Source organism: Labeo rohita, chromosome 13 (genome assembly GCF_022985175.1).
Source record: "Labeo rohita strain BAU-BD-2019 chromosome 13, IGBB_LRoh.1.0, whole genome shotgun sequence".
Taxonomy (NCBI): domain Eukaryota; kingdom Metazoa; phylum Chordata; class Actinopteri; order Cypriniformes; family Cyprinidae; genus Labeo; species Labeo rohita.
This window is the reverse complement of record NC_066881.1, coordinates 13282830-13299330: the sequence shown is the minus strand read 5'-3', so window position 1 is coordinate 13299330 and position 16501 is coordinate 13282830. Positions and strand designations below refer to the sequence as shown.

At 42.4% G+C, this 16501-nt stretch overlaps 1 protein-coding gene across 3 annotated transcripts; it reads left to right on the top strand.

Moving 5' to 3' along the window:
• The first annotated feature begins 7090 nt into the window (after nt 1-7090).
• Nucleotides 7091-15643, top strand: zbtb18 (zinc finger and BTB domain containing 18). Of its 3 annotated transcripts, none has more exons than XM_051125796.1 (2): nt 7091-7479; nt 11056-15643. In XM_051125796.1, exon 2 carries the CDS (start codon nt 11070-11072, stop codon nt 12681-12683), a length of 1614 nt encoding a protein of 537 aa, XP_050981753.1. In that variant the 5' UTR covers nt 7091-7479; nt 11056-11069; the 3' UTR covers nt 12684-15643. The 3 variants fall into 3 exon arrangements, with proteins under 3 accessions (XP_050981753.1, XP_050981752.1, XP_050981751.1); XM_051125795.1 differs by lacking the exon at nt 7091-7479 and adding an exon at nt 7501-9117; XM_051125794.1 differs by lacking the exon at nt 7091-7479 and adding an exon at nt 9124-10185.
• Nucleotides 15644-16501: the final 858 nt, after the last annotated feature.

Genomic DNA, 16501 nt, shown 5'->3' with positions numbered 1-16501 from the left:
TATTATGAGGTATAATAATTGTGAGGCTGCTGTGTGCACTGGGTGACGTGCTGCTGCAGGGTCCCAAGAGAGGAGGAATAGACTGAGCTCCAGATAAACAATCCCACTGTTCTCCCGAGACTGTGTGATCGCCCATCTGATGATACGGCCACATCTCTCCAGCTCGTCCTCTCCCCTGAGAGCACGTCTCTCTGTTGCCTGTCTGTGGAGTAAGGGTGACATTGGCGGGCTGATGTTTCATTGTGCCATCACTGCAGATATCATAAAGCTTTACAGTTGTATGTAGTTTATGTTTATACACTACTCTTCCTAAACCTCGATTTGTAAGTAACATTTTTTTACGGTTTTATTTATACATAACTCCTAGATGTGGTTGTGTTATATAAATATATCAGTTCCTGTCTGCTATATGCCTCCTTTTATTAGGTGCAGTGTTGTCTCAGTGGGTTTCTTGTATGGGATCCACTTTGGGTCTTTTTCAATGTTGTACTGAAAGCTTGGTTTACTATAACACCTTAAGATCATTTTCAATCATTTTTAAGTTGGCCTCTTGTGTTGAAGAGTTGATGAAGATCCCCAGAGTTGGTAGTTGGACACTTTGTCTGGGTTTATTACAAATATCACAGTCCTACCTTCTGCCAGCCGGAGTTGGACACCTATGGAGTGTTGTTAGTTGTGAGTCGGTATGGATCATATTATGATGTTGCTGTCCGGCTCTTCATCGTCATAAGCCACTCTTGAACATCTGCTATTATGATAGGTACATTCTGGGAACAGAAATTAGAAAAGGTGTAAGGAAAAACTCCTTCTGAATGCATAAGTGTGTTTCACCCAGTTCAACTGTATTAGAAACTATTCTTGATAATATTTTATGTAAATCGCAATTCATTCATATACACATACATACACAAACATGCACATGCATTTACCAACACTAGACTAATCAAGTATTTTGGTAACACTTCATTAGTTCACATTAGTTAACTACTTCAGTTAACAAAAACTGAGAATGAACAATATTTTATGTATTTTTAAAAATCAAAAGTTTGTTAATATTACTGTTATGAAGCGACAGAGGCGAGAAGTGGGCAGATCCAAATGCAAAGCTTTATTGTAATGAGACAGAGACATGGTCATAAACACGTTATAATACTCAGCTATACCAAAGGGAAAACCAACGCTTATATAGTGTGCCTGATTGGATGCAGCTGTGTGTGTGTGTGTAATCAGCGCAATGGATGATGGGGAACGTAGTCCGGGGTGTGGTGCAACAGTCTGTGTAATGTGAATGTCAATGGAATGAGAGGGTGACATTTGGTGGTAAGCGGACCGATGGCCACCGGCCAGATTCATGACAATTACTTAATGCACTGTGAACTAACATGAACAAACTATGAATGACTGTATTTTTATTAACTAACATTAACAAATATTAATACACTGATTATAAACGCAACACTTTTGTTTTTGCTCCCATTTCTCTTTTTCTATGTACACATAAGGCCTGTTTCTCTCAAATATTGCTCACTAATCTGTCTAAATCTGTGTTAGTGAGCACTTCTCCTTTGCCGAGATAATCCATCCACCTCACAGGTGTGGCATATCAAGATGCTGATTAGACAGCATGATTATTGCACAGGTGTGCCTTAGGCTGGTGATATAATAAAAGGCCACTCTGAAATGTGCAGTTTTATCACACAGCACAATGCCACAGATGTTGCAAGTTTTGAGGGAGCGTGCAATTGGCATGTTGACTGCAGGAATGTCCACCAGAGCTGTTGCCCGTGAATTGAATGTTCATTTCTTTACCATAAGCTGTCTCCAAAGGCGTTTCAGAGAATTTGGCAGTACATCCAACCGGCCTCACAACTGCAGACCACGTGTAACCACACCAACCCAGAACCTCCACATCCTGCATCTTTACCTCCAAGATCGTCTGAGACCAGCCACCTGGACAGCTGCAACAATCGGTTTGCATAACCAAAGAATTTCTCAGGGAAAATCTCAGGGAAGCTCATCTGCATGCTCATCATCCTCATCTGGGTCTCGACCTGACTGCAGTTCGTCATTGTAACTGACTCACATTTGATGGTGCCAGGCACTTTGGAGAGGTGTTCTCTTCACGGATGAATCCCGGTTTTCACTGTGCAGGGCAGATGGCAGACAGTGTGTATGGCGTTGTGTGGGTGAGCGGTTTGCTGATGTCAACGTTGTGGATAGAGCGGCCCATGGTGGCAGTGGGGTTATGGTATGGGCAGGCGCATGTCACTGACAACGAACACAGGTGCATTTTATTGATAGCATTTTGAATGCACAAAGATACCGTGACAAGATACTGAGGCCCATTTTTGTGCCATTCATCCACGACCATCACCTCATGTTGCAGCATGATAATGCATGCCCCCATGTTGCAATGATCTGTACATAATTCCTGGAAGTTGAAAACATCCCAGTTCATGCATGGCCAGCATGCTCACCGGACGTGTCACCCATTGAGCATGTTTGGGATGCTCTGGATCGGCATATACGACAGCGTGTTTCAGTTCCTGCCAATATCCAGCAACTTCGCACAGCCATTAAAGAGGACAACAATCTACAACGGCTTAACATAAACTACGGAACATAAATGAAGTTTTTTTCTTTTTTCTTTTTTTTCATTTATGTAGTGGAAGTTTTGTAACCAAAACAGCTTTGTTACCAACAGTTTTCAAAATATGTTCTTTTTAGTTCCACAACAGAATGCAAGTCATTCAGGTTTGACTGAATGATGACATAATTTTTTTTGGGTGAACTATCACTTTAAAATTTTTTCCCCTTTTTTTAAAAAATTAAATAAATTAAATAATACTCTAAATAAGAAACTAAAACTGCCAGCAGGTGGCAGTAAATGTCTTTATGCCTTTATTCATGCATTTGATTTGTTTAAACGGCTGGAATTCTGTATTCAGGAATTCATTTAGGAATTCAGTAAACAGTATGAATGGGCCTTTGAATAATTGATTCACACGATTCGTTCAAAACGCAGATTCGTTCAGAAACTAAACATCGTTGTGTAGCCCGGAGATGCACAATTTTGCTGTGGCTTTATAGGTAATATTTTTGTTGGCAAAACAAGGGGTGCCAAATTCCAGTCCTGGAGAGCCGCAGCCCTGCAGAGTTCAGCTCCAACCCAAATAAAAACTCACCTGCTTGTAGCTACCTAGTAACTTTTCAGATCTTGATTAGTTTGTTCAGGTGTGTTTGATTAGGGTTAAAGCAAAACTCTGCAGGGCTGCGGCTCTCCAGGACCGACGTTCGCCACCCCTGATATAATCCACAACAGGTAAAACCAGACAGGAAGGGCAGGAAAACACACATCAACATAACCTTAAGATTGAACGAACAACACAGAACTGAATACAACTATTATAGGCAGGTGATACAATGATCTAATTAGACACAGGTGATACAGGGCAACTAATAATGACTACAGGAGGACAGGAAACAGGAACAACCAAATATGGGCAACGGGGGAGAAACCAACACAAACATCCAAGTGGTGTGACACATACAGGACCATTTTTGCCCCAGTATCTTGAATTGTAGGGCATAACTGCATTTATGGAGTTGTTGCCCTGCATCATGTTTGCAAGAAGACGTACAGGTCTGGGGGCGGGGCCAGTGGGTTAACAGCGTTAAAATATTCATAGTTATTTTTCATAACTAATTAATTAAGTTAACATGTTAAACTGACAGCCCCAATAATAATACAAATATTACAAACGATTATTTAGTTAAATCTTAAATTTGTATTTATTTATTTTTTACATTGCTGTGCATGCACTGATGCTTTGTATAAATACGTAAAACAATCATGACAATAGACCTGATTCATGTTAGACGCCTCATTTAATTTAACACGAATGAAAATGAGGCTGGAAGGGATAGACTTTTACCCTGTTTTTACCCTGTATAAAGGTCCTAGAATTTCAAAACTGTTTTGTGAAGCTTTTGTCTACTGAATGTTTTTTTTTTCTGGAAAGACGTTCCGTCAGCTGAACAACTGGTATGTTGTTAAACAACAATACAGTCCATTAAACGCACTGTACATATATCCCCCACAGCCTCGCTTTCATTCCTGTCAAAAAGTACTTTCTTTTCTAAAAAAAAAAAAATTGCAACTGAGAAAGTGCCCAATCCAGATGTTAGTGCCAGAAGCCAGACCAGAGTAGGGTCACGTCCGTTTGCTCTCCAAGGCTTCAAAGTGAGAATAAATGTATTTAAGATCTGGATACAAAACCAGTGTTGTTAACCGCAGAGCATTCGAAATGACTACTATTTTCAAAACATTGAATTCATACGTTGCTCACAGCTGGGATGACATAATTCATAACTTCTGTGAGCGGTGAATTTACTTCATGTTTGCGTTTGGGGCTGTACATTGTTCATAGTCTTTGTTGTAGTTGTGCAGCTGGACAAACTCTCTGCTCTAGTGCATGTTTTATCCCATCATAAAGGTCAGAGTACTTGTATAAACATGTGTTTAGGTCTGTCTAATAGCTCATCTCCAGATAAAATTCCTCATATTTTGGATGAGCATATGCAATAACTTTCCAAATCTGTTACTTAATTATTCCTATATTTCCTATGTGTTCTATAAATAACACATATTATATACTATTGTATACTCTTAAAGTGTATAATCTTATGCATGTAAGAATGCACGAAAGGCTTCAGCTAGCATATTTATGTTTAGGGTGCAAGTTGAGTGAGTCCAGTATCATCCACAAACATGGATTCCACAGTGACCTCAAGAGGTGGGAATGCAGAAGTACCTGATTAGAATAAACTGTCAAATGTGTATTGAGTGGCTCTGCTAGCATTATAGTCTGGGTGTATACACATAAATACAGAGCATAGTCTTGTTTTGTGTTTGCACATTTTCTTTTTAAGCTTACATTTTCAAGCATAAGAACACAAAATCACCTAAAAGACCTCTTGCAGATTCTGCTTTTGTGTGTTTATGCCTGCATGGCATAGCCTCCATCTTTCCGGAGAGAGTTGTAGTATGTAACTACAAGCCAAATATTATTTTCAATATATTATGACTACTGTAAAGTATACACTTAATAGTTATCAGTTGATAAAACCAAGTCACACTTATTTTATTACTGTAACAATAAATAAAATGACTTTTACTAGTCCTCCATTGCTCTTCAGAAAACTGCTCTTAGTTGCACAGAAGCGAGGCCTCACATCTTTGACTTCAGTCTGAACAGATGGAGAGAACTGCAGTAAATATCATTTCAAACATCAGCCGTGCTGATGGCACAGCCGTATTCAAGGGACTGTCATCTCCAAAAAACATTTGGGATCAAAAAGGCCTGTTGATTATCTGGAGCGGAGAACTAACAGCAGTTATGCTAATAGTGAAATGATTTTTTTTCTTTTTTTTTTTTTTTTTTTTTTTGCATGAAAACAGTTTGGGGATTGTGTATTACTACGTAATAAAGGTAACTGTTTAGTAAAAATGCATCTTTGGTTCTGAATTGAAATTTGAAAAGTCATGAAAACTTGGAAAGATTTTATTTATATGTCATTATAATTGATGTGAATGTTGTGGATAGCTCTTCTACAGAACAAGAAATTTTGTTGGGTGACGACATGGAAAACACCAACACATCACATGCCTGGACTCATTTGCCACATCAGCTTAATGAGGCCATTATTTGCATTAAATTATAATGTTATTATGTCAAGATTCCGGTACCAGTAGGACAGTGGTTTGTTTTGAAATGTATTAGTAACGCCAATTAGTTTACTGGGACGCATGAGTGTGGGAGCGTGGATGCTGACGGGCGGGTGCGTTCAGCAGCCAAATATGCCAAACACGTGACTGTGTTCACAAGGTCCTGAGTGAACTTATCGCATCTGTGGACCATTGCACATACTTAGCATTGCAAACGTTCACCTGTTGACGCCGCGATCTCACACACAAACTGTATATGTGGCACGTAAGCACATGAATCCAGCCTTCAACACATTGCTTATGATAGATTATTGTATTATCGGTGTCACTTTACAATAAGGTGTCATTAATGTATTAACGAACAATGAACAATACATTTATTAGACTTTTTATTAATCTTTGTTAATGTTACTTAATAAAAAAAATACAGTCGTTCATTGTTAGTTCACAGTGCATTATCTAATGTTAACAATAATGTTAACAATCACAACTTGTGATTTTAATAGTGCATTAGTAAATGGAAAAATGTTAAAGAAATTAACATTCTTAGTTCATGTTAACTAATGTAATGTTAACTAATAAATTTATTGTAAAGTGTTCCCGTATTTTCTTTACATTTATTTAGCTTCATTGCTCAACAAATTATCCATTCAATCATTAATATATATATATATATATATATATATATATATATATATACACACACACACACACACGTTTCATTAATTTAAAAAATGTTTATATATTTATTTTTTCAAAGAAACATAGCGACATCACAACATTTTTGCAACAGTATACACTGCGGCACATTGCATTATGATTTTACCCAAATTAATCTAATTTTAAAAAAGAAAAAGAAAGAAAGAAAGAAAGAAACAGACCCTACAAATGCTCTTTTAACTTACTGTAATGCCGTTTGAAATGTGAATGAATGCATTAGTAATCTTGCAATAAAAGCTGTCACTAAATAAAACACCTTGGTAACAAAAATACATAAACAAATAATAGTCAAGAATAACAATATAACTAATTACAATAGCATAGCAGTCTTTTTTTTCCATCCGCTTATAGCCCTATTTTGTCCCTCAAATATCTGGAAATTATAAGCTATTCTCAAATGCACTGTTTCACTTTAGGCTGTTTCTTTTGCTTTTATTGTGCTTTTATTGCGCCGTTCCTATTTATAATATTTTTAAGTGGCCGTATCGCTGTCCCTGCGCCTGTACGTCTGTGTCAGTGTCTCTCCGCAGCGCTGGAGGAAGTTGCAGTGCACCTGTTCTTCACCGCTGCTCGGCCCGTGACTACAGTACCCACGTAACATTGCGCAATGTCCCTCGATCCGCTCGCTGCGCCAGTCTGCTCGAGGAACCCGTCCGTTCGTTCGCTCGTTCCCTCGCTCGCTCGGCCTTTTTTTTCTGCTTTCTCACTGTTGCCTGGTGTCAACCTACGCCGAGAAAGAGACATCCCTCCCTCTTCCCCCCTCAGCGGCAGCTTCCAATTTGCCTTCGCTTTTCTTTTCGCCTCTTCCATTGGCTTGCGCGCTGCCAGTCAAGCGCTTCCTCTTTACAGGAGAGTTGAGTAGCAACAGCTCGGAAACATCTGGCTGCCGCAGCTCTCGTCGCTCCGCTCGCCTGCTCTGTCTTTCCTGCCACCGCAGGTTGTTATGGAAAGCTGTTGAAAGTCAATCGAGTTGTTTTTCTCGCTGAGAGGATTAGACGGAGGAAGCAGGAAGACGTTGGACCTGGTTGTCTGTAAGTGCCTGTGATACGAGGTGCTCTTTAAGGAGATGAAAGGGGGGTCGGAGGCACGGGCTGGATTGTTATGGGGAAAAGTAACGATCTTTTTTACGCGACCGCTGCTCGTTACGCGCAGAATGAGTTGCTCGAGCGCGTGGCATCGGGGCCTGTCGCAAAACTGTAACACTGCAGGTTGAATGCTTACTTTTTATTTGTTAGCCACGCAAGCTAGCTTTTCCTGAACGTACGGGGTCAGGATCCAGAGAAAGACCGTCGGCAGTGCTCTGTGTGTGTGTGTGTTTGTGTAGGAGTAGCCTGCTATAATGCCATTTCCTACCTAGGTGGACTCGTAGTTTGTTTTATTACAATGTCTGTTTATTTTGAAGCGTAGCTTTTAAGTTCAAAAAGGGCTAACTTGGCAACATTCACATAAGTCTTTCAGGACAACTTCCCAGGTTGAAAACAAGTTCACTTTGACATGTCACGCTATAAAACAATGTGCTAGCGTGGGCTTAGTTTTACCTTCACGTTCACCATTTGCTTTGTAAACCAAAATACGCAGTATTATTATTGCATGAAAAGCTCTTATTAAAGCTCTGAGAGCTCTAAAGCTCTTTTTATGCATTTAAAAATATTCATGCATATCAATGAGTTTAAAAAACTAAATATTCTGTTCCTATTCATGAGTGTGTGACATCCTTCAGAAGAGACCTTCGGATTGTATTTGCGTATCTTTGTTTTGCTGATTTTGCTGGTAAACAGGAAACTGTTGTTTGGCTTGCACTTAAGAAGTTTTCGAAAATGAAGGCAAATATGAGTGGGATACTTAAGAAGTGAGGAGGTTTGCAAGTCCTAATACAGTGCCTTTTGTCTGAACCGTACTTATAAGGCCTGTACGATTGTTCCCATTGTTTCTTATTTCTTTTTTTTTTTTTCCTCCTCTGTCAGTTGTCCAAAGGGTTAGTAAAATGAATGACGGTAATGGCGCGGCCAGTGAACCATAAAGAAGTCGAAAACAATATCAGCTGCGTGGATCTGTCAGTTGCAAATGTGCTGTGCTGGCCTTTGTTTATGGTTACTGGAAGGAGAGGGGGGGAAAAAAAACTTGAGGGTATTTAAATTCTCAGTGCAGGAAACTAGGTTAGAAAAAAGTGTCGGCTTTCAGACGGACCCATTTCCAAGTTGTTCTTTGCCGAGAGATTACAACTGAAGGGGGGAATTGGCTAGTTTTCTACAGAATCACCTCACAACACTTCCCTTCCTCCCGTTTTTTAAAGGGGGGGAAAGAGAAACAAAGTTGTATAAAGGAGAGGCTGGTGGCAAGAGTGTAGAGGAGTAGCATATGGCACTAAAAGGAGCACAGCTGGAGGTAGCATTTCCATCTGAACATGATGTCAGAGCAGCTGACAGGCTGCCATCCCCCAGTCTTTTCTTCTAACGCACAGACTGGGAGTTAGTGTGTGTGCGGATCTGTGTGCAGGAGGAGGCATCGCATTCCCCTCCAACATCTCCTCCACTTTGCATCTGTCCCTCACAGTTTGATTTTCTCTCTCTTTCTCTCGCGTCTCTACCCTTTCATTGATTCGGCGGCGAAGGGAGTTACAGCCGGCGCTACCACAACAGTGGACTTAATCAAGTTGATGCGTACTGCAGGTACTGTACCGGGGGGTCCGGGCAACAGGGATGTGTTTTGAATAGGGAGCTCTCGTTAAGTCTTTTTGCGTGTCTGCCATCAGCCGTCAGAGAGTGTGTGAAATGGGAAGTAAAGGATTGCGAGCTGGTGTAGTGTAACCAGGCTGGGGGACAAGTGACACTTTTTGTTGCCATGAAGAGGTTTCCAGGCAAGCCTTTCATTATTCTGTTTGTTTGCGAGGCTTCTTTTCAGTTACTTCGTTCTCAATGACAAATTGTTGCTCTGTTGTGACAGTATAGAGTGGCGTTGGTAGGGTAGTTTATTATAGTATTATACCTGCTGTTAATCTGTTAAAAATCTCTCTTTCTTTTAACTAACGAGATTTTCACTCCAAATTCCTAATCTTCTAAAGCGAGCGAAAAAGCAGAAGTGCTTTTAACCAGATAAATCTGCAACTTTATATAATCGCAACGTCCCTCCGTCAGGCTTTTGCTCAACTCTTTCCTTTTTTCCTTGTTTGTAAGGACTAATTTAGAACTTGCAGATTTGAGCTGCCTGAATTGGCTAGACAGCTGTAATCGCACTCCTCCTAGTCTTAATCTCTTTATCTGGGCAGCAGCTGCCATATGGTCTCAGTCAGCTGGATCAGATGTTCATAAGCCTCCTTCTCCGTCCCTCTCTGTCCTCCCAGTCTCCTAATTTGATCGCTGCTACCTTGTGAGCTGTCCTGCAATCTTTATTTTTAGCCATCTTAAGGATTAGGATTGATGTGGACTACGGGGCACTTAAAGTGATTGTATTGTAAATCTGCTGTGGACCGCCTCTTTGGGGAGGATGTTCCATTTCTCCAAAGATTTGGGGAGGGGAAAAGGGGGAGGAGAGGGTTGGCGAGAGGTTTGTTATCCCCCTGTCCCCCTATAAGCCCCTCATTAATGAAGGTCTGAACGCTGTTTGGGGTGGGGTGGGGGGCTTTGGCTTGCTATCCCAATCAGATTTAAATGAAGATTCAAATGAGTTCATTTAAGTCCGCTGGTTGAACATGACGCCGGTGCATTTTTTTAGACGGGAACGCTCTCCGCGGGTAACAGGTGTGATTTCGTTTCATTTTTGCGTTTTAACTTTTTTTAGTTTGTAAATTGTTTATGTGTATTTTTTTGAAATGTAATACTTATATTTTTTTTTTTAGTGCGGATTTTATTTGCAGACCGTCCGTCTTTGATTTCGCACGTCACGCTGATGTTCTGCTACCTCAGTTGTCGTAACCTTAGAGATCATGCTACTTAGTATACTTATGCAGTGCGCCCATGATGGTGAGCTGTTTGTGTACCTGTAAGCCTGTTACCTATACTTGGCGTCCTGGCCAAAGTGGGTTATTATAAATAACTGCTCCAGGAGCACAGCGAGGAAAAACAGGAAAGATTCTCTCGCGCAGGCATCTGTGGAATCAGGACTTCAGCTCCTTACATCACGCCATCTGATTAAACCCCAATGATTCTGATGGGAGGCGTACGGCTGTACCGCTTTAAATTTAATTTACAATTAGGATGTTTTCATTTACATTTTCTTGTGTTAATTTCCCAGGTCTTGTGCTTTTAAACTTTTAATTAAAAGGCTTAGTGTAAAACGTAATCTTAAACACACTATTGTGTACTTTCAAGTGCACATTTGAGGAAAATGCAATTAGCCTAATATATAAACTGTGATGTTACCCTTTTTGCATGTGCTTTTTTGTAATCCTTTTATGTCAGGACTGTGGTGAACATTTTTCCAGTGTTCCCACAGGGGTGGAGGGAGGGAGGGAGAGAGAATTAGAGTGTGAGAGTATGTCTGTGTGCATGGAGCGAGAGAGAGAGAGAGAGGGGACGGAGCGGGTGGGAAAGAGAGAAGTTCCACACAGAGCTGCAGACAAAACAATTGTTGTTCTAGCAAGCCTCACTAACATCTGTGGTCTTTTGCAGGTTATGAAGACAGCATGGAGTTTCCAGACCACAGCAGACATTTGCTACAGTGTCTGAGCGAGCAAAGGCATCAGGGATTCCTTTGTGACTCCACTGTGCTGGTCGGTGATGCCCAGTTCCGAGCCCATCGTGCAGTGCTGGCTTCATGCAGCATGTACTTCCACCTCTTTTACAAGGACCAGCTAGACAAAAGGGACATTGTTCATCTGAACAGCGACATTGTCACGGCCCCGGCCTTCGCTCTCCTGCTTGAGTTCATGTACGAAGGAAAGCTCCAGTTCAAATCGCTTCCAGTGGAGGATGTGCTGGCTGCTGCCAGCTACCTCCACATGTACGACATCGTCAAGGTGTGCAAGAAGAAGCTCAAGCAGAAGGCCACGGCTGAAGCCGACAGCACCAAGCGGGAGGAGGATGCCTCCAGCTGCTCGGACAAGGTGGAGAGCTTTTCGGAAGGTGGAAGCACGGGCCGGCCAGCCACCGCCGACCTGCTGCAGAGCGACGATGAGGACATGGAGAACAAGCGGGACAGCCCTCAGGAGCCGGGGAGCATGTGGATGCGCCTGCCTTCCGACCGGACCGCGTCTCCAACCACTAGCCCCAGGGAGGCGGAAACACACGGCCCCGACACCGGCAAGTCTCCTGCCGGCAGCCCCAGCAGCTCCACCGGCTCCCTGTCCCGTCGCTCAGCAGTGTCTCGGAGAGTCTCCGCTGATACCGACTGCGTGCTTGACCTCTCTGTCAAGTCGAGTCTGGGCGGAGGTCCTGGGGAGAGCATGGCCGGCAACCCTTACTTCTGCAGCTCCGTGACCCCAGACAGCCTCCAGAGCGCCCTGGTTCAGGTCAAGGTGGAGAAGGACACGGGCTCGGACGATGACGAGCTGGTGAGCGGCGACTACGAGATGGAGCACAGCGGTGTGAAGGAGCCACCCAGCACCAACGGGACTCACCTCAGCCTCGTGGCGCAACGGAGGCTGGGCCTGGAGGCTCACCTCTCGGCCCTGCGCGAGGCCTCGCTGGCCAGCGAGCTGGAGCGGGACGACAAGGGAGGCGATGACGACACCGACGTCCTAGGAGGGGACAGCGAACGAGCGCAGGAGGCCGCGGGGGTCGAGAACTCCCTGTTGCCTTACGTCTCCAGTATGCTGGGGGCTCCACACACTCAAATCTTCATGTGCCCCTTATGCAACAAGGTCTTCCCCAGCCCACACATCCTGCAGATCCACCTCAGCACGCACTTCCGCGAGCAGGAAGGCGTACGGTCCAAGCCGGCCGGCGACGTCAACGTCCCCACCTGCTCCATCTGCGGCAAAACCTTCTCCTGCATGTACACGTTAAAGCGCCACGAGCGGACACACTCGGGCGAGAAGCCCTACACATGCACTACTTGCGGCAAGAGCTTCCAGTACTCGCACAACCTGAGCCGACACGCCGTCGTGCACACGCGCGAGAAGCCGCACGCCTGTAAGTGGTGCGAACGGCGCTTCACGCAGTCAGGGGACTTGTACCGACACATCCGCAAGTTCCACTGCGAACTGGTCAACTCGCTCTCGGTCAAAAGCGAGGCGCTCAATCTACCCACGGTCAGAGACTGGGCATTGGAAGATAGTTCTCAAGAACTGTGGAAATGAAAGCTAAACTGATTGCAGACTGTTTGAACTGCTTGTTAAATTAATGAGAGATCTGAGTGGCATTTTGTTGGGGCAGAGAGAGGTGAAGGTAAGAGTGAGGCGGAGGAAGGGTCTGAATCAGTCATTTTTCTTGTATGTACATTGCAAATCTTGTTGAATTGCACTTTACTAGCACATGAAAATGTTACTACTGATTTTCTTTTAATATATTTTCTGGTCTCCTTAGGGTCTCTCTTTTTTGTTTTTTGTTTTTTTCCTGTTCTTCTTGGGTTTTTATAAAACATGGGTGCTGGTCTCAGTAACCAACTTTGACAGAAAAATGATTCATTGGGATTTTCAACTGTATATAAGTTACAGTATTTGTATATGCTCCTAAATTTCAAGGAACATCTGCCATGAAAAGCATATGAAGATTTCAGGTAATAGACAGGAGTTTAAAACTAAGGACACACTAAACGGGTACTACGGTCATATATTTACCTGTACACACTCGCCTCTTGTTTGAGTATGTGTGTGTATTTATATATATATATAGTGCACTACTATAATTTGCAGATAGCATACCTGATGTATGACTGTGGCCGTGCGTGCATGTGCATCCGTGCGCATACGCACACGTACACACGTAGTGTGTGAGCAGGTCAGTCCTTTAAATCCCACGAGGAAGCTCTAAGCTCGCGTTACTTAAGCTCTTGTACATTTTTGACTCGTTATAGGAAACTTGACTGATGGAAGACAAACAAGGCACTCATGCAATGTACAGCCTCCTTTTTTCATATCAGTTGCCGCATTTTTTTCTATCCTTTCTTAATATGATTTGAAGTCATTTTCGCGTTTTAGTTGCGGTCACTCGTTTGCTACTGAGGTTGGGTTTTACATCGGCTGCATTTCTAGAGATTTCTGTAGTGTTTTATTAAGATTTTTCGTTTTTAAAACGGAATCTGTTGTTGCATGATGTCTGACCTGTATATTGAAAAAGATGTGACTTGCTGTATTGCTGTACACTGTAATTGACTGATTGATTACAGTCAGGGCACCTGTCTGTTGAGAAAAAAAAGTACCTTTAATATTACCGCTGTAGAAATTGCATGAATTTTATTTAACTTACTCTTTTTTCGTTGTTGTTTTGCATCAGAGAGTGTATTTTTTAATTAACTCATTTGATTCCTTGGTAGACTTTTGCGTTTTTTCCTCTCATTAGAGAATGAATCGGGGGTTCTGGTGAGGTGTGTTTTATTTTTTTTTCTGGGCTGTGAAGATTGTGGAAATGCACTGACGTTAGGCTGCAGTATCTACGCACGCGGCGACGCGTTTCGGTTCGGGCTCGCTGTAGGATTCGGAGGTTAACGAGGGGCCAGGTGTCAGCAGAGGCAGGATCGCTACGTTCATTGTTCAGAAGGCTAGCGTGGCTCCTGCTAGCATCTCCTCGCGCGCTGCTCTTCCCAGTGCTGGGTCCTCAACTGCTGTTTGTCTCAGTGTCCTGTTTACTGGCTGTTGTCATTTGAATCATGTCGGCTCTGTTTGTAATTTATTTATTTATCTTTTCAATTGGCACTTGCTTCAGATTCGATTGCCATGAAGACACATTTGCGTGGCTGATGGTACAGCTCTTCTTTATGGGTGTCCTCAGCAGCGCACATCTATTTGGAGAAAGCTGAAGGATCTTTAAACAGCATAAAGCTCGACACACTCTGATCTGAGTGGTTTGTGTGCGTGTGTTTGTGTTCAATACATAAGTCGTTTTTGGTTTTTTCGGTCACTAGAACGTGTTTGGCAAGGTTGGGTGCACCTTTGACGCTTAATGAAATTAGAATGATGTGCAAAAGAGGCCTTTATGAAATGTATACGCTTAATTATTAACCTAATTGAATTTGTTACACTGAAAAAAAAAGATCTATAAATTTGTGATTGTTCACTTTTTGAAACGTTTGTGATTTTTGTTTTTCTTTTAATTTGCAAAATGATGTTTCCTTTGTTAAGAATGTTCTGTTTATTTTGTTTGTTTGTCGGTTTGTTTCACAAAAAAAGCTATTTCATTGTCAAATCCAGAGAAATAAAAAGCAAAGAAAAATGAAAAACATATGGCTTAGCGCTGTAGACATAGATCAGTCACTCACATAGTGCTGAAATGCTTGAACTACTTTAGTTAGAGAGGGCCGGGGGGCTCCGCACATGTTTCGAGCAGGACAGGAGTGTGCGGCACACGGGCCTACGCAGGCCTCAGGAACTGTCCTACCGTATATTTGGCTGGTGCAACGGCTAGTGAAAAGGTTGAGCTTTGCCAACAGCGCACGCTCCTCATGGCGTTTTGCACGGTGGTACTTTTACCTTTTGCACTCGAAAATGTGACAGAAAAAAAATGTATCAACTATGGGGTTGATTTGTTTTCTATGCTTTCTTTTTCTTTACGTTTTTTGTTGGCTTCTATTGTACTTGACCGCCTTAAACTACTGTTATCAGCTTATACTCAGAGGGTGAAAACTGGAAACTCGCTGGAATACTGGATGTCTTTCTTTGACTTATTTTGTTCGTTGGAAATGAAGCTGTGAATGGCCTATGAAGCATATCCATAAATTAGACACCCCTTTAGTTTACTTGAAACCCAGGAACCCCAGTGTGAAGAACAACTCAAACTGTCAAATTCAAACTTGGTGGCTAATGAGTATGGGAAAGAAAATAAATATCTGTTGAATTCAAGGACAATCGCTGTCTGGATGGAGAAAAAAAAAAAAAAGAAGAAGAAAATTCAACTTCACATGTAATTGCTTCCCTTCTGAGATTTTTTTGCTATGTTGACATTGTTCTTTTTATGGATTTAGACATTTAGCTTTGACAATCATAGTATGTTTCATTTTCTCAAGGGAAGTAAATTATGAGGCTGTTTAGTTTTGTACTTTTGGTGTGCTGTTGGTGAAATTTTTAAATTGTGTGCAAACTGCAATAAATTATAAGAACCTTAACCTCTCCGTGCCATTTTTCTGTCAGAAACTTCTGGCGGGATTTGCCAGAGCAATGACGACGTGCATATTGGTGAGACGCTGTTTGTGTTTTTGCATTCAGTTCAATAATCTTATTTACTGTAGATGCTCGTGTGGGTGGAAACATGTTTTCCAGTGCGTGAGGTCTGTGGATTGAGTATACTGTCCGGATGAGTGTGTGTGTGTGTGAGCGTGAGCGTGAGTGTACGCGGTCTTACATGGCTCATGTGTATATGCTGCTTTAATGTCTGGCTGGTGCTCCAGTAAAGGCGTGGGTTGGACCTGGGAAAATGTGCAGCAGCTTGTACGAAGACCAACCCCTCCCCCTGCATCACACACACACACACGGGCTGCTTCCAAAGCTCCTCAAGTACAGTTTTCCAGCAAACAAATCAGCTTTATCTAATGTCTCGCTGTTCGGCAAACCTGGCCTACAGATGCACTAAAGGCTGACCACTTTTAAGTCAGCGAGCGTTACTCAACAGGCCACTGACACAGATGGTCCCGTGCTGTAAGCCTTGCCCCCCTTTCTCACACACACACACACACACAGCACCTCCTTCTAATTGGTGCGAGATTTAGTTTTCGAACTCATTTTGGACCTAAGATTCATTTCCGCTTTCATTATTGAGTCTGAATAGCGGCATATTGTTTTGCATTCTGTACACTTATTTTCGCGTGCTGAAATTCGATTTCTGACATTCACATACAAATCTGCGTGTAACATCTGGTTGGAACGGACAGTTTGATGCCTCGGCGGGGCATAATGGTTTCTCTCTTTGCTTTTTTACTATGAATTTAGGTCATTAATTTGTATCTGTCCTTTGTTTACTCAAGGAG

Coding starts and splice junctions, on each gene's coding strand:
- zbtb18 (XM_051125794.1), top strand. CDS start 10,137: ATGACGCCGGTGCATTTTTTTAGACGGGAACGCTCTCCGCGGGTAACA. Junction 10,186..11,055: donor ACGCTCTCCGCGGGTAACAG/GTGTGATTTCGT, acceptor GGTCTTTTGCAG/GTTATGAAGACAGCATGGAG.